The sequence below is a fragment of the Phalacrocorax carbo genome, chromosome 18 (genome assembly GCF_963921805.1).
Source record: "Phalacrocorax carbo chromosome 18, bPhaCar2.1, whole genome shotgun sequence".
Classification (NCBI taxonomy): domain Eukaryota; kingdom Metazoa; phylum Chordata; class Aves; order Suliformes; family Phalacrocoracidae; genus Phalacrocorax; species Phalacrocorax carbo.
The window spans coordinates 496,003-514,384 of record NC_087530.1 but is presented as its reverse complement, the minus strand read 5'-3'; the positions used below and the strand labels follow the sequence as shown (position 1 = coordinate 514,384).

General features: G+C 48.4%; 1 protein-coding gene across 1 annotated transcript in view; it reads left to right on the top strand.

The window, feature by feature from the left end:
• The window catches only part of LMX1B (LIM homeobox transcription factor 1 beta), a 110,894-nt gene extending 92,992 nt beyond the window's left edge, over positions 1-17,902 (top strand). The window contains exons 3-8 of the mRNA XM_064468818.1: positions 3,882-4,114; positions 7,726-7,904; positions 8,926-9,003; positions 9,407-9,473; positions 10,315-10,476; positions 12,219-17,902. Coding sequence (XP_064324888.1) covers positions 3,882-4,114; positions 7,726-7,904; positions 8,926-9,003; positions 9,407-9,473; positions 10,315-10,476; positions 12,219-12,376 — 877 coding nt within the window. The 3' untranslated portion in view covers positions 12,377-17,902. The remainder of the gene's footprint in view (positions 1-3,881; positions 4,115-7,725; positions 7,905-8,925; positions 9,004-9,406; positions 9,474-10,314; positions 10,477-12,218) is intronic.
• The last annotated feature ends 480 nt before the right edge of the window (positions 17,903-18,382 follow it).

Sequence of the window (18,382 nt, the reverse complement as noted above, 5' to 3'; positions counted from 1 at the left end):
GTAAAGGGGTGATCTGTAAAGTATTCCTGCTATCCTACACTTCTCAACAGGTTTATTACCATTCGTTTATAAAATGAACAGTCTAATGAGCAGTGTTTTAGATCACAGATATCAAAGTCTGGTCATTTGTCAAGATTAGTTTCCTGTTGTGAGATTGCCTTGTGCAAAAAAAGTGCATAACCTTGGGTTACTCTCTGGAAACTGAAGGAATACCTATAAATACTTTATAAGATAGATTTAATGAAGATTTTGTAATCTCAGAATCTCATCCAACATGGTGCAGTGTGCATTTGTGTGAGCGCGTGTCGTAATGCAGAGAGTACCCGAGTACGGAGTGTGGCGTTTTCTTGTGTTGATGATGGGCAAATTAAAGATGTGAAGTCCGTGCAGCATTGTCAGGCCAATTTGATGTTAATTTGAATGAGCTAATACTGCGAGACAACAATGTAACTGGTTATAACTAAAAGTCTGTCTTTGGAAATATTGCTGTGAAAGCACCGTCTTTCTGGCAATAGTCAACTGCCGATAAGTAACACAACATATTTTCTGTGTATGGGTTAGAAACCTTTTATTTTGAAGAAAAAGAAAGCGAACGCTCAGGAAAGCAGCGTGACACGAAGGTGCCGCGCAGGTAGACAGGACGCTGGGCAGCACAAGGCCGAGGAGAAGGCGGGATATTTTTGTGTCCCCGTTAGGAGAAATGTGAAGGGGGGTGCATGCCTTCCTACTTACAGTTACTCGTGAACCGCATAACGTTTGTGATTCCACTGTCACTGGACGGGGGCACATTTTGTGGTTTGCCCTGCAGAAAGCCGGGGGCAGCGCAGCGCATCCCTCCCCTCCCCTCCCCTCCCCTCGCCGCCGCGCCGGGCCTGCGGGGCCCCGGCTGCGCCCGGAGGCTGCCGGGCCGCTCCCGCCTGGGGTGCGGAGGTGGGCGGCGGCTGCCCGGGGGTGCTGCCCGCGGGTGCTGCCCGGCGATGCCCGCGGGTGCTGCCCGGCGATGCCCGGGGGTGCTGCCCGCGGGTGCTGCCCGGCGATGCCCGGGGGTGCTGCCCGCGGGTGCTGCCCGGCGATGCCCGGCGATGCCCGGGGATGCTGCCCGCGGCTGCTCCCGCGGCTGCCCGGCGATGCCCGGGGATGCTGCCCGCGGGTGCTGCCCGGCGATGCCCGGCGATGCCCGGGGGTGCTGCCCGCGGGTGCTGCCCGCGGGTGCTGCCCGGGGATGCTGCCCGCGGGTGCTGCCCGGCGATGCCCGGCGATGCCCGGGGATGCTGCCCGCGGGTGCTGCCCGGCGATGCCCGGCGATGCCCGGGGGTGCTGCCCGCGGGTGCTGCCCGGCGATGCCCGGGGGTGCTGCCCGCGGGTGCTGCCCGGCGATGCCCGGGGGTGCTGCCCGCGGGTGCTGCCCGGGGATGCCCGGCGATGCCCGGCGATGCTGCCCGCGGCTGCTCCCGCGGCTGCCCGGCCGTCCGCGCCCCGCGCTGCCTGCGCGGAGCTGCGCGCAGGTTCGGCCGCCTGCCCGCGGGGACGGCTCGGCTCCGCAGGACGGACCCGCGGGCAGCTGCAGCAGGCATGCCCCCCGGCTGCCCCTTCCCGGGAGCCCGCAGCCCCCCGCGGAGCCCCCTCCGACGCGACCCCGGCGCGGGGGCGTCACCGTGGCTGTTGCAGCGGCGTTGCAAAGGTCTGCGGCCGGGTCGCGGTGCCCGTAGCGGCGGGGACCGCCGCCGCCCTCCGGAGCGCCTCTCTCCGCACTTCGCGGGGCAGCAGCACTGATGCGGGATGCAGCCGGGACGGGGAGGCTGCAGAGCCGGCGGCCGCGTTTCCCGGCCGGGCTGTTACGTCTGGAGCCGTCGGAGCTGGTGCCGGGCTCTGTCCCGTCGCTCCTGGAGGCCGTCGAGTGTCCGCGGGCCGGCTGCCGCGCTGCTGCAGGGGAGCCGGTGCCGGTTAGGGGAGCCGGATGCCTTCACACCACATTTGCTAATCTTCGGTCTTTAAGTGCGCTCCATCGTAACAACAGTCTTCAGACAAAAGATACAAGCTTAATTAAACTGAGTCAAATAGGTTTAAGCAGTTAAATAGAAACAACTTAAAGTCTGTTTGCTCTTCTTTCCCCTTTGTGTTTTAATCCTTTCAGATATGTTATTGTGTCTATGTAAAAATATTTCCTGCTTAGGAATTTGCTAGCTAAAGCGTTGTCATATTTTTGTGATGTTTACTAGTCAGAACGCAAAGTCATATTTCTTTCTTTCTGTTAAAGTTTGCACCTAACAGAAGAAAAACCTTGCGGACAAACCCAATAGACTCAATGAAATAAGAGGGCCTATTTACTAGCGGTGGCCATGGGTCCTGCATGGCATCAGTGTCCCTTTAATAGATTTAATTCATTATGTACCCAAAAAAGAGCCACCGAGCCCACCTCGTGTGCCTTGTACAACGCACAGCTGTTACCTCGTGGCTGTGGTCGTGCAAAGGTACGCACCGAGCCAGCGAGGTTAATAGCGTAGATCTCTTATTAGATCAAAAGATACAGATGGGGAAACCCCACGAGTTGTTGGGCGCTCAGCCTCTCTTTGGGTGCCTCATGCAAATGTATTTACGTTTTCTGTTCCCTCCTGCCCACTCCGTGAGTCCATCGTTTTGCTGAGGAGCTGGCGACTGCCATTTTGCTGTACTTCTCAGCTCAGACAAAATGGAGGCTTTGGGGGAAGCAGTTACTGCCACAGCCTGTGCCTTCTAAAATCAGATAATCACCTTTTATAAAAAAAGAGGTAATTTTGAGGATGGAAAAAAATCATCGTACTCCATCCTAAAAGGCAGAATCTCCTTTTTTTTTTTCCTGTGAACACATGGGTGCAGTCGTGTTAATTTGATTGCCAAAATCTAAATATTAATGCACCTTGCACTTTGATGCATTGCCATAAAAGACACTGAATTTCAAATCCCCAAGCCCACTGAGTGATACAGGGACGTCACTTAGCTATTCATCTTTATTTGAAGCAACCCTCTTCCTAAAAGCTCACTTAGGGATATTCCCAGCTGCCATTAGAAAAGCAAAATAAAATTAATCTAAATCATTCTAACTTTATCTTAGAAAATTAACGATGGATGAAAGAGGGGGTTTATGAAGGTTTAATAAGAACTAGTCTGGAATACAGTGTATATTCTAGAGCCTGTGATTATAGTGGTAATTTAGCAGATTGTATCACTGCTGTTCTCTGCCAAAGGATGTTTCACACCATTTAAAATGCACAGTACTCCCTTCAGAGACAGGTTGTTCTGGAATAACTCAACATCCAAAGAAAAGCCGTGTTATTTCACTCCTCTCTTTATCAATTGCATGTGTGCGATTGCGTGTGTGTGTGTGTCGTCTTCTCCTCAGCAATAGCACTAAGTTTTCGTGCTTGTTTCTGTGTTCATTTGTCAGCCTCCTCAGAGACAGACAATACCAAAAATGGAAAGTCATGAAATCCATTCAGAGTAGGGTTTAAGTGCTGAAACCAGAGAGCCTGTATAAAACAGAGCGTGAATTGGCCCTTCCTCTAAAAGGTGAATTTAAGTCAATTTGGTTTTGAACAAGTTATCCAAACTCTGAGAGCTTCTTTTTGTTTCTCTTTTTGAAGAGGAACAAAACAGTGAGATAAGGACAAATCTTAGTGGTTTTTATCCAGCAAAGGTGATTTGGGAATCTCTAGACCAAAGGGATTGAGATTTGAATAAACTGCATGCCTGTGATGTTTCCAAGACTAAGGATGCAAGTCTCCCGGTGTGCAAAAGCATGAGCCAAGCTGATCTGTAGTTAAATTAAAGAATTTGCTGTATTTAAATTGATGCAGTGTATGATCTGACATTCTCTCTGACTTCCCTGCCTCTCTTTCTTACAGGCTGTTTGCTGCTAAGTGCAGTGGCTGCATGGAGAAGATCGCCCCAACAGAATTCGTCATGAGAGCCCTGGAGTGTGTTTACCACTTAAGCTGCTTCTGCTGCTGTGTTTGCGAACGACAGCTGAGGAAAGGGGACGAATTTGTTCTTAAGGAAGGGCAGTTGCTCTGCAAAAGTGACTATGAAAAAGAGAAAGACTTGTTGAGCTCAGTCAGCCCAGACGACTCAGACTCAGGTGAGCTTTTCCCACACCTGCTCCGACTGGAAAAGCCACGAGGGTTTGTAGAGCTTTCTTATAGAAAAGTATATCCCTTTACACATCCACTGTATCTGTATGCGCATGCAAATTAGGAGGGACAGCTAGAAAAATCCCTGCTCGCAATCAGTTCTCCCTCACTTGTCTCCCTTCCTTAACTTGCTGATTAGCAAAGGGCAAAAACTTGTTGTTTTCATCAAGGTATTCTTTCTGTAAGATCACAAAACGTGAATCAGGCTGACTTCAGTTACCCGAGGCCTCGTTCAAAGCGTGCTCTTTTCCATAGGCATTTTTCCATCCACTTAACGTATTTTTCAGGGCCTCTTCTGCACACACACTTTCAGCACTGAGCTAGGAAAAAGAGCAAAGTAGTAATATGATTTTCAGGAGTATTCCGTCTGCCAATCAGAAATGGTAACTTCAGGAAAAACTACAAGTACGACACAGAAGCATTGAGGAGAATCTGGAAGACAGCGAGAAGCGGGTTTGTGCTGCAGCCATGGCACGGGCGGTGCGGGCAGCCGGGGCAGCCGCCTGCGTATCCGCTCCCATTAAGGCAGGCAGGAGGGCTCGCACAAGACCAAAAAGCAGTAACCTGAATGAGTTTAGGGGAGTCTGTCTCTGGATGCTTTCAGGCCAGGTACAACGCTTGGCTCTCCTGACTTCCATCCAGGCTTCTCCGTTGGCAGTACGTCTCCTTTGTGCTACTAAGGCTCTAGTTTCTGACCATCTCTGTTGCCTACCTGCTATTTTGTGTCCGAGCCCCATTCTGGTGTCAACCTAGGAGACGATCTCTGCGTGGTCCCAAGGATAGCTCCCCTATGGTTTGCATGCTACGCGCAGTACGGAAGTGGGACATGCGAAGTTTGCAGAAGTGTCCGTGAGGTACTGTGCTGTTCCTGATGAATGCAAACTGTTCAGGATCAAGGGAGGACAGGCTCAAGATCTTACTAAAATGCACTACTCTGCAGTGTGACCTCTCTCTTGAGAGGGTGCTGGGGCTTCAACAGTATGACTGCACGAGTCTGCACCGCTTGGCCTGGGAGTTAAGGCGGGGGGTCCCCATTCTGTGACCAGAGCTTTTGCCTTCTCCAGAAGGTGACAGTGCAGCCCTCACACCTGATAGCAACCGATGGGCGTCTTCCCCGAGTTCTTCACAGTGATGGAGAGATGGAGACGTCCTTTCCTCCACCCGTTTCCTAGGGGAGGTTTTAAAAGAGAGTGAGTAAGAGCTGCTTGCTGTCTGTCCAGGGCTGGAAACACAGCACTGCACAGGGTTTGGGTTCTGCAGACCAAACCCCAGGCGATCCAGCAGTGGTTACGGCGAGGGCTGGCTTTGAGGTTCTCAGGCACTTCCAGGAGAGACAGGATGCCTCCTGCCTGTGCCTTATGCACTCAAGGAGACTGGAAACATCCTGCTGCCGGTGTGCCCTGGCTGATCCCATGCTAGAGACAGCATGCACACAAATTGCTGCCAGCCATCATAATTGCGTACTTGTTTCCCAAGAAAATATCTAAGAAAATCAACAATTACCATTCCATTAAGCGTACAAATGACATGAATGTTTGCCTTTGGTTTATGGGAAAATGCATTATTCTAATTTAGCTAGGAACAGTAATTATCTTTAATCTCTAATCTGAGAGCCATATTCTCCACATTGCTGAAATTTATATTTTCGTGTCAGGAATGCTGCAAGACAAAGGTCACTGCTGACTCAGCAGGACGTGCGGGACCAGGGCCTTCCTTGGAGCAGCATGTTATTTATTGCCATACTGTATTCGCAGGACCTCGAGTGCTGTGCTCTGTAAATCTCATGTGGTAGGGTTTGGGCTGTTTGTGAATTTGCCCGAGGCACGCGGGTTTCCTCCTTGCCCTGCAGCGTGTCATCCTCTCATCGCCAACCTCGGCGTCCTGCTGCCCGCCTGCCTGCGTCCGGACAAACCCCCTTCGAGAAGCTGGGCGTCCCCACGCTGCGGCGATGGACGTGGGGATCCTCCTCCCCTGCCTCCCCCCTCGCCGCGCAGGCACTGCCGCTCGTTGCCAGCCGGCTGCGTTGGAGGGCTGCTTCGGGCACGGGTGGGCTCTCCTTCAGGACCAGATTTCATAGTTTGTGATCAGCACTAAGCTACCGTGGCGGCACAGCACAAAACAATCTTGGTTTCAATTTCATTTCCCCTTGGCATTAAGGGGTAGTTTCTTACTCCTGGAGATGCTTTTTTCCCCCCTCGTTATTCTCTGTTAGCCAAACCCAAACCTGAAAAACAAGTTGACAAATTAAATGGGATGTTTTGTGTCCCATTGTCTAATACATTGTAAACACAGATCTCCCAGATGCCTGTGTGAGAGCAAATGATTTCACACAGCCCTGGCTGAGAGTGTGTCCTTCTCCAATCAAATATTTATCCACTGGACACAAAAGTAGCTCTCCAATGAGCAATATTAATCCTCACAAACCTTTCCTTAGAAATGGCGTGCGGGAAAGTTAATAATGTCATGGTTATTAAAATGACTGAACTTCTCTTTAATCATTAGGCAAAATATGCTTATTAAAGTAAAAGGTGATTAGATTGCTAGGTGTGTAATAATCAGACCCTAAAATGAATTAAAGTCTAATTTGTTAATTCCCCAAACGTAATCTTTGAGTATATAAAAATTGCAGTGTGTTTCTTCATGTTGAAGTCGCTATAATAATAATGTTTTCTGGAAGAAAAATCAGTAGTATGGCGAAACAAAATATGCTGAGTTGGGAAGTTGTTTTTCACAACAAAATCTGTACTTACTCTCCAACCTTCGCCACGGCGATTGAGATTTCCCAGTACAATGGACTAACACACGTAATATCACCAGATTGTATGAATCCTCAGAATTTAACTGTACAAAACACAAGTAATCGATTTGGCCCACACAAGCACGTATGTACTTGTACGTATTTAGCAAGAAAGAAAAATCCGTGCGTGCACATAGAGACACCTGAAATACACAGAGAGAGGATGCCGATGTTTCCTGTGGAGCGTGGAAATGAGATGGCAAAGATTATATTTAATGTCATCTCTAGAGCTTCCAAATATTCAGAACTATAATTGCAATCTATATGTAGCTAAACAGACTTTGAGGTACTTCTGTGCTATTTGCATTCACACTGTTTTGCTGCCGTAGCGGTGCGGGCAGTAGTACCTGTCTGCAGGTAATGCTTCGGGAGAAGGTGCCGCTCTGCTGTGAAGGGAAGAGCGTGTGTCGGTCAGCGTGGCTGCGGCAGGTGAGCACATGGGACCGAGCGATGCTCGAAGGGCACAAAATCTCTCTGTCCCGATTCCTGGAAATTTTGAAGCGTATTCTGAATTTCCATCTCCTGATCAGTCCCAGGCCATCAGTTAAAACTTAAAGACATTTTTATGCTTTTGTGGCATTTGATTTAGGCAGTGCACACAAATCTGAGGTATCTCTGCCTGCCCGTAGTTACTTTAGGTATTCAAATAAACACGGGGTAATAGTTGAACCTGTTGGCTCATTTGGCAGCTGAAGAGCAGTTCTGAAACACCCTGTTATCTTGGAACAAGTACAATTTTATATCGTGTTTATTTTTCACCAGTTAAAAGCGATGATGAAGACGGAGACGTTAAGCCCACCAAAGGACAAGTCACCCAAGGAAAAGGAAGTGATGATGGGAAGGACCCAAGAAGACCTAAACGGCCAAGGACAATACTTACTACGCAGCAGAGACGAGCATTCAAAGCGTCCTTTGAAGTGTCTTCCAAGCCCTGTAGGAAGGTAGGTGCTTCATCAGGGACCTGAGGTCGGCTCTGACACCAGGCCACGGGGGTGGCGGGGTCAGGCCACAGCCCCAGGTAGCCCCCTGCCCCTTCCCAGGGCAGCAGCGGGTGCCTTGGAGTGAATGCAGAACCAGGCCAGCAAAGGGCGATGCTCACCCAAATACCATCTCAGCCAGGAGCAATCAGCAGCTTAGGACCAGCTCATTGGTACTTCTGGACATTCACCCACAGCAGGTGGAGCAGCTCCATGACTGATTCCTGCTGAAGAGCAATATTTGGTGCTTATAAACCATGAAGCAGTCTTTGACTGTCAGAGCCCAGGTAAACAAGCGGCTTTTGCCCTTCTCCTTCCCAGCACAGAGGGAGTCGCTCTCTAGCGAGATGGGTGCTCAGCTCTGGTCCCGCTGCTTGGCCTTCCGGGCTGGCTTTTCTATGGAACAACCCTGCCATTGATCTTGTTTATAGCAGCTAGGGAAGGGTCTGCGGTATCGTTTCACTGATGAAGCTGGTGAAAATCAAATCTAGGTGAAAACCAACCCAGGTAACTGTTTCCTCCTAAGTTTGATTGGGAAAAAAAAATAGGGTTGCATCCTGAAAGCTGTTGTTTTTGCAACAAGCGACATTCTCCTGCTGACATACACGTATGTCTTGTGAGACAGTGCAGTGTGCCTTTTTGCCATTTTAAAATATGAAATTGTACCTTAGCAATATTAAAAAAAGTTCATAGCCAAGTTTGTATCTTCTTGCACAGAACTGTTTTATGGGTAAAATAAAAATCATGAAATGACTTAGTGTCATTTTACACCGCTCAGACTATTTGTTCAGTACTTATGAAAGTGGTAGTGACATGAAGGGCAGAACTCGAAAAAACTATGCAAAAATACAAGGAATTTTTAAAAGTAATTTTGTACATGCAGTTTTTATTGTAAGTACAGGCATGTTCCTCCTAACTTAACTGAGCAGTTTTGGGGTTTTTTTTAAATATAAAAAATGACATCATTAAACATTTCTTCCTGTAGGTCAGAGAAACACTAGCAGCTGAAACAGGACTCAGTGTGCGAGTTGTCCAGGTCTGGTTTCAAAACCAAAGAGCAAAGGTAGGTTGATTGTCGAGTTCTCAAAAGCAAAATGCAAATTGCCCTCCAACAGAGACTTCCCCCTCCCCCTGCATGTAGCGCATACCACGGAGCTCCTAGGGACTGAGCTGTACGTGTTTTGCACGCACTGCTGTCTGCATCCATACAAGAAAGGCAACTTTCAAACAAAGACATTAAGATTGTGTGCTCAAAACAACATGATGTTGGGAGTAAATTTTGCATGCAAATATGAGCTGGAAACTGAAATGTTTAAGCTTAGAAATGAAACTGAACCCACAGTGGTGTGTGCATGAATATAAATGGTCTGTATTAATTGATTCGATGTTTGCAGAGGGTTTTGAAAGGAAACAAAATTGCTGCATTCAGAGCCATGAGATTGTTCTGTTCTTCCTCTTTTATTCAGATGAAAAAACTGGCACGAAGGCACCAGCAGCAGCAGGAGCAGCAGAACTCGCAGCGACTAGGGCAAGGTAGGGGATTTGTGATGAAGGCAAAGCAAGGGGAAAAGAATCTGCAAGGTTTCTTCATGTGCCGTTCCCACATAACGTCTTAAGTACAGCCATACAGGGCATGCACAGGTCTGTGGGTACTGCGTGCCACCCTCAGTGGGAGCAGACAGAGGTGCTGCGTCTGAGCGCCCAGCCCAGCTTGTCCGCGGTTCCCGCGTGGGGCCAGACCTGGAGGTGTTACACAGAAGCTGTTACCTGCTTTCTAGAAGTGGTGTGCGGTACAGAGGCATGTTCACTGGAGGGAGTCTCCAGGAGCCTCACTTCAGGTAGATTCTCCAGTTCATTTCTCCTGAAGGAGGGCCATGTTCAGCTCGGCCTCTGCAGGCTGCTTGCAAGGGCATCAGCATCGCTGCCGCAGCCGAGGCGCAGGGAGCCCCTCCTGTGCCCCAGCGGCTGGGGCAGGAGCTGCACAGAGGCACCAGGGCTTGCCCTGCTGCTCTGTGGATGCTCTTGAGCTTCTCCAACTCCCAAAGCCTTGCAGCCTCAAATCATCCTCTTTACACAGAGACAGAAAAACTGGTACCAACAGAAGTTAGAGAATAACAGGGCTATGTCACGGACAGGACAGACTTTGGGAAGATACTGTCCAGCACCCAGGAGCTCCAGGAATGACAGTCAGAAATTAAAAGTCTTTCAAGTTACTGCTAAGGGTTGTACTCTCAGGCAAAATTTGGAAGGCTGCTCTAATCAAGAGGACAAACCTAGCTCTGTTCACTCGCACGCGGGTTCAGTATTGCCACCGATGCTACTCCCTGCTGCCTCCTCCTTCCCAAGCAGTGACTGTGCCCTGTTTGCTTTGCAGAAGTGATGTCCAACCGAATGGAAGGGATGATGACATCTTACACGCCACTTGCACCGCCACAGCAGCAGATTGTAGCAATGGATCAAAGCAGTTATGGCACAGACCCATTTCAGCAGGGTCTTACCCCTCCACAAATGCCAGGCGACCACATGAACCCTTATGGTAAGGCATGCATCATTCTGCCGCATCAGCAGTAGCAGGGTTCGTATGCTAGTTCACATGCCAAAGGTTCAGTAGAGTTACTTGCTTTTATATCTTTTATGGGATTTGTACCAGGGAACTTGCACCAGTCAGTTTTGTGTGTATATTTTCATGTACAGATAAGGACGTAGAAGAGAGCTCACGTGAGGCTCCGGACACCCTTCAGAACTATTTCACAGTATAATTCTGATAAATGATAAAACAAAGAACATCACATCTCCAGCTCCGCTTTTTTAAACCACTACCCAAGAAACTGAAAAATAAATGGTACCAAATTCTAGCTCCCTCACAAGTTTTTCCTTTTTCTTAGAAGCTTTGGGAAAAAAGTGCCTTGAAAAGTGGTCTAATAAAGAGAACTAATCTATTCGTTCCAAAATGAATAAGCACCTCTCTAAGATCCCTCAGACTGGATGCATGGATTTGTTAAAGAACAGTTCTGAGCTACTAAGAGGTGTGTCACCACAGGGCATTTCTCCTGAGTAATTTTATTCTCTGCCCAAAATCAAGACGGTGGCTTGCTTTCACGATTTCCTGACCACACACCATCAAGTGGGTAGGTACCCCAAATGCATCACGAGCATTAAATGCCTAATAATTGATTCTGGACCATTGCAGTGTGGCATTTAAATAAAATTTAAGAGGATTTCTCAAACTGTGCCTGTTGGCCTTGCTGTAGCCCCCAAGGGCCTGTTACGTCAGGCTGTTTCCCGCTGACCAGGAGCGCTTCGGTGTGGAGGTCCCCGTGCACGTCACTTGCATGAGCACGGCGTGCACAGGCCAGCAAGAAATTTGCTCTGGGGCTGTGGTGGTCCTTTTCCCACTGATACACACCAGGCAGTTTGGTAAATCCTGTAATGAGCTGAGGACATCTGAAGCGCCCGTGAGCATTAGGTGGCTTCTGATCTTGTTGCTGACAATTTGTTTGGCTTTCTAGGCAAAACTCCTTGGGAGGCAGGTTCTGCACTCCAAAACCAGTGCAGGAGGTAGCACAAAGCCATTTCAAACGAGGGTGTGAGGAAAAAGAGTCGGGCTAACGCTTTCTTAGTGCTCACAGGACTTGAGCTAGAGCTCTTGCGGGTACCTTAAGAGCTGAAGTAAGCAGAAATCTTAGCTGCTAAGGGAAATAAAGGTGCTGTTCCAAACCAGCCCCAAAAGAGTGGAATTTTCTGAAACAAAGGTGTGTTTGCAACTCTAAGTCCATTGAGGCCAGGGAAGCTGAGTCTCCTCCTGCGTCCTGTCGCATTCATAGATCTGTCTTTTACCTTGTGTGTAAATGAAGACCGTTACAGGTTATGGCTCGCAGAGAGCTTTTCCCTGCCGCGGACACTCGGTGCCTGGTCCCACCTTCCTCGGTGGCCCCGGTGCCGCGAGTGCTGGATGCCAGCTCACGGAGAGCCAGGGACCTGCTCTTCCCCAGCACTGTTTGCTCCCGTCGTCAGCCAAGACTCTCTTTTGTGCTGCTGACTGAAGTATAAATTAAATCCTGGCAGGTTTCAGTGGCACCGCTGCCAGTTGAATGCTGGGAATTGGTGCTAGCCTTCCTCTTTGTAGGTCAGACCCTTAGAGCAAAATCACGTTAACATGTAAAAACAAAGCCAGCAGCATTCCCTTTTGCTGCAGCGTGCAACGTATGGGCATCCATGTGTACTGTGTCCTCCTCTGGCTGCACAGAATCCAGCTTAACGTATACGTTTCATTTGCAGGAAACGACTCCATTTTTCATGATATCGACAGTGATACCTCTTTAACTAGCTTGAGCGACTGTTTTCTTGCCTCTTCCGAAGTTAACTCCATGCAGGCTAGAGTAGGAAACCCCATTGACAGGCTGTACTCTATGCAGAGCTCGTATTTCGCCTCATGAAAATAAAAGAAAACAAACAGCCGGCGTGTATTTAGCCAGTGACTTTTTCCAGTGCAGACTCTACAGCCATATGTTGCCCAGCTCTTCCTTCACAGTGACTCCTGCTGCCTCTGGACTGCAAAGAGCATTTTTAGGAAGACTATATCTGTGTGCATATATGTGTATGTATGTATATATATATTAATACCTACCTACATACATACATACATATATAATATATAAACAAAACGCATCCACCAGTCCCATACCCTTGATTCCCAGCTTGCACCAGACCACGAGACAAGCACGGAAGGAACAGAAGACCCTGCTCGTCAGCAGCCTTTGGTTTGGTTTGAGCTCATCGTTGTAAAGGAAATGGATTTTGCGGAAAGCTAGACCTTTTCCTCCTTTCTCTCTTCCTTTCTTTTGGATGTTTAAACTTTTTTTTTTTTTAAAAGCCACTGATACTGACATCAGTCGACCATATGACAAATAAATCAAAAGAAACTGGAGATTCCTCCCTTTTCTTACTGCATGATTCATACTATGTTGTGGATAAATTGCCATTTGAACTGTGAGAAGTTAATGTAAATGTGACGTCCAACATTTGTTTCCTTTCTACACTTTTTCTACATAACCTAGATCTGCTCATTAGTTTATAGCCCTTATGCATATGATACTGAGGAAACTGGTTAACAGTACTATTTGTGGAGAAAGCCAGTGATTTCATAATAAGAAAGGTCTATGACCCTGGAACGGAGATGCATGTTAGGGACAGAGGCATTTAGGTTAGTATTGATCTTAAATAATTAAAGCGAAAGGTGCTTATAAGACAGAGTTTTATTTAAATTTTTTTTGAAGTGTGAGAATAAAACATTTACTTTTGTTTGTAAGTATTACAGTGCCAAATTTCAAGTCTAGACCATGATTGGCAAGCATGTGTTGTTCATTCTGTTCTGTTTGTTTATGTTTTGCATGAGGCATAAATGTGCTATGTTCCATTGTCCATCTGGAATAATTAAGCACTCCTTTAGTTAATTATCTCGCCTCAGCAAGAATCTATGATATACAGTTCTAGCCTGAACCATCAGAAGTCCTGAAATGTGCACCAACTGGGGAAAAAAAGTATGAAAGAGATCACAATGGGAGGTTTAGCTATGTTGAGCTGGAGTCCGACCCAAGTCCTGCAGGTCTCGCGCTGATGGGACTCCACTATTTACAGTAAGTGCTCCAACTAACCTGTCAGTGCAAATGTAAGAAGAACAAGTACACAAATTGAAGGGAATGTCCCAGCTGAAGTCTGAATGTCTCGGATGCTGAAGTTTGAGCATATGTCATATAGGTTTTTGTAGGGCATAAAATATCATAAATAATAGTATAGTTATAAATATTGCCTGGTGATAATTATAATGTGGAGAGGCAGACAAGTACGGTCATGGCTCTTAGTGGAGAAGACTTCATGGGGAAAATTTGCCAGGGTAATATCAGTAATTATAGGGTGTGTTCAAAATAGAGCTCATGGGGAAAGATTGGCAGGATAGGCACTTTCTTAAATAAATACCTTTAATATATTGACCATAATAGCTGAAAACAAGTCCAAAGCGTTGGTTAATCTGACTCCTCCAGGCTGAGGACTGGTACCAGGCCAGCACTGCAGAGTCTCCCGTGGGGCTCAGCACCTTCTGCAGGGCCGCGGGACTCTCCGGGACTCCCGTCGTGGGGCCAGCGCGGGGCTCCTGCAGCCTCAGCCCCGCCGAGGGCAGGGGGCACCATGGCCGCAGCTGGGGGTCCTGCTGGGGACCCCCGCAGGCAGCTGCCCACCCCTTTGCGGATCGGGAGAGGTCCTGCTCGCGTCCCGGAAGGGTGGATGGCAAGAATCAGGTGATAGGTCTGCGGGAAAAAAATAAGATCGCATCCCTCCCCAGCATAGAAACGTGGACTAAGCGTGTTAGAGGCTTCTTGAGAAAGCAAAGTTTTATCTGCAAGATAAGCGCGTGCATTCCCATTCTCTGGAGGCGAGGAAGGCGTCGGGGGAGGAGACCGTGTGTGCGCAGTGCAGGAGCGCAAAGCGCAGACCCAAGGCAAACCCTTCCCGCTGCTGTGCGGTGGCGGACGCGCTGCCTGCTACACACGCAGCCCTTCCCGAGCGAAGGGCGCGATGCCTCTGAGAGATGCCGGGGCGACGCTCCCCTCCCTGCAGGTTCCCATCGCCTCCCTCCATGGTGGCAGCCCGAGCTGCAGGCTGCTGCGCCCACGGAGGTGGCTCCGTCGCAGCCATACGCTTTTGCTAGCGACCGTTCTCTCACTTTTTCTGACAGGGGAGTGAATTTTCGGTTGAAGGCTGTGAGTCCCTGGATGTGTTTTGAAATTGGAAGAATTTTCTGTTTATACCCACCCCCTTCAATTATTTTTCTCTCATGTATCAAATAACAATTTCCTTTCTCTCTGCATAATAGCGAACATCTATAACGAACTCAGGTGATCCTTACTGCTTGCGGGGCAGAAGGGAAGCAGATTTCATATGGCACATTATAAACATTTGTCACCACCAATCCCAATGGATTCATCAAGTTTTCCTCCTCGCCCTTCTGCTGCTTTAGAGTCGTAGAAAAGCGTCTTTACCATATCGAACATACTGGGTTTATAGACTCTATACATAGGCACAACCTTGCTTCATCCCTCATTACTGGCAGGATCAAAATGGCATTTTTAGTGTTTACAGGGATTTATGTGAGAACTATAATGTGATCTATAGTTTGGAGAACTGCCTTGTCCCAACTCTACCTCTGCTTCTGGGCTGGATGTTGAAAAAACCCAATCCATTTTTAAGGAAAGAATCAGATATCCCATTTTACAGCTGAAGTAACCATAGTCTTTTGCTGATTTTTTTTGGAGGACTATTTGCCACTTTTTTTTTTTTTTTCCCCATTTCTTGTACATACCATCTCCTCTTCCCTTGGTGTGTTGTATGATGATGCCTTAGCTGTTTGTTCACCGTATTCTACCATCTCTGGTGCCACGTGCACGATGCAGTCAAGCCCTCTGGCAAGCGTAATGTCTCCCGTGCCACTGTGGGTTGCTGCTGGTCAAGGGAAGGAATGCATAGCCAATGACTGCCAGTGGACCCGTTATAGCTGGCAAAGGCCAAAGTTCATTAAAGCAAAATAAATGTCACTTTTTTTTTGTGGAATGAATTACCCTACTGGAGTGTGATCATTGTGGTTTTAACCTGGGACCTGCAGTAAAAGATTATACAGCAACCTCTGACCTTTTTGATTTCTGCTTTACTCTTCTATTGTCAAGGGAACGTCACCGATCAGGTGAAAGTAAAATGTTTAATGGGCCGTATCACAGTAATATCTTACACTGAGTCAAATTGATAAACTCTTGCCAAAAATTCTTAGCATCTGGCACTTCCACGGAAACCACAAACAGTGATTGCACATATGGGAGCTTCAAGGCTAGAGGTCATGACAGCAGTTTATTACATGCACCTTACAGTGATCGTTTTCCCTAGGAAATTAACCCCTCTCTAATATAAATGCATCAAGTGAGCTCTTCACGGAGTTTCAATCATGTTGCTTTGGCTAAGCAAGGAATACATGTTAAGCTAAAGTGGTGACAAGATGCAATTAAGTAAAAGATGATTGATTAGGTTTCAGTGTTTGCTCAATAACGTTTAAAAAAGATGATTGTGAGATCAGAATTAATATGCTAGGTACTAGCTTCCTCAGAGGTCTTTATTGCGCAGTTACCGACTGTCGTAGCGCTGGCACGTAGAGATTTCCCGGCATTCAGAAAAGGTTTCGGAGCAGCGTGGCCCTCGATCCCGCTGCTGGGTGCTCGGCTGGGCAGCAGCACGGTTGACTGTCGAGGGGACGATTCCTGCCACGCAGTGCTGCTCTCAGCCCCCCATTTACCACGGCACTGTGGGTTAAACCCTGTATCGTCAGCAGTTAGGGGCCGGTGGTAAATGCGTTTCACAGTCACGACGTGGAAGACAATTACGTTGCTGTAAGTGAAGTGCGGTAGTCGCACTCACTAAGATTGAGACGCCATCCTAGGCATTCTGATCTCCTTTTCTTCTTTAAACTCTGTCATCAAAAATATCCAGACCGCTTGGCTCAGTTGCTGCTAACCGTGCCTGAGGTGTGGCTCGCGAGAGTCTCACGATGGCCGCTGAGTGGATTTCTCAGACCCGCCCCGCACGAGTCGGATGGGTATTGCCAGGTCCTTTCAGGGGGTCATTGCCGCGCTGTCAGCAGCAGCTCAGCCACCCCGCTGCGCCATCATTGCATGGAGATGGTCCTTCATGCCGGCAAACCTTCCAGGGATGATGTGAACCCACTTACCTCTTCCTACTGTGCTCAGGACTCCCAGTTTCCTTAAGGATCAGAAGTATGTCCCAAGCCGCCGCCCCAGGCGCGCCGGGGAACCCGGCTCTGTGATGCTGCTAGGGACGCTGCAGGCTGAGGTTTGCGAGAGCACCTCGTTGAAGCGTGGCATAATAATTCTGGTTGTCCCCAAAAGTCACTAGAAATTGACAGCAGAATCCAGGAGGAAGGAAGGGGTTCTTGCAAGCCTGGAGCTTGGTCACAGCAGTGAAAGGACAGAGAGGCTTCTGAAGCACATCAAAGCCATGGGAGCTGGAGCCACGGTACCCAGAGTCTCAAGTGCTCAGGATAGTGCTTTACGCAATCCCACGCCCCAACCACACCACGCGCTCCCGAGCAGCAGACGCTCCCTGTGCGTGCGGGTCCGTCTCCAGCCTGCCCTCCTCGCCCCGGTGGCACGGGACAGCCGACCGCCGCACCCGCAGCAGCGTGGCCAGGGCTTCTGGCGTCTGCTCTCTCCGCTTAGGGGGTACTTGGGCGCTTGCTTACCTCTTGGCAGGTACCTGAAGTCTTTTGGCTTTGGTGGGATTTAGGCACAGTCTTGCTCATTTGAGGCCTATCTGAATAAACTGACAACCATTTGCCCTCCTCAAGGATGCAGCCGGGTCCCCTTGGTTCTGCACACCCTGTTTCTGCCCAGCAGTGACTGTGAAGGGACTGCCAGATACTTTGCATTGGGAACTCTGTTTTTAAGTGAACACCCTATTTTTTAGCTGTGTATGGCTGTATTACTTGTATATTTATATATTCTGTATTTATGTTATCAAAATGTAGTATTTTGTAGCTGTCTGTTACAATTTGTTTAACTTGTAAAAAATATGACTATGCTCTCTCGTACTTAACCAGCTGCCTCTCACTGTAGATTCTCTGCTCCTTTCCCTCTGTGTTGGTAACAAACCACCATAATGTATGTAGATCGGATTTTTTTTTTTATTTAATTACTTGTCATTGTTAAATTATTTATTAGTGTTTTTAAATTTCATTTCACTGCATTTTTTTTCCTGCCACCATTGCCTGGCAGCTAAGATACATGACTTTCTCATACATTATGCTCCTTCCCATGTGCACGTGCGTGCGCGCGCACACACACACACTAAACAAAAACAGAAAAAGAAAAAAAAAGAGAGAGATTACACTTCAGTATATTTGTAAATAAAAGCAACCTGTAAACAAAGCAGGATTTTCTTTCAGTGTGCAGTTCTTTCTTTGCTTTTGCAGACTGAAAGTGTGTTCCCTGTATGCCGGGGATGGCACCGCTGCTCTCGCGCGCAGGAAGGCCGGGGGCTGTGGCAGCCCACACTGGGTGGTGTGGAACAGTAGCCCAGGCTGCTGGGTGGGTGCCCTTCTTTCTTCCAAGGGCAGACATGGCAAGGGCAATGGCAGGGCCTCCTTCCACACTGGTCTTTGCCCTCTGCAGGTTGAGAGCTCCTCTGTAGGGATAGGGACAGTCTTTTACACTCCACGGCCCTCAGCCATTTTTGCAGGGACTAGTTTAGGACAGGAGAAGTCTGTAGGAATTAAGGATGGTGCAACCAGACCAGCCACTCAGATGGAGCTCTGTCAGGGCCAAGATGTGCATGGGGCAGGTCCTACTTGTTCCTGGCAGCGACAGGAGGGCTTATGCTGAAGCACA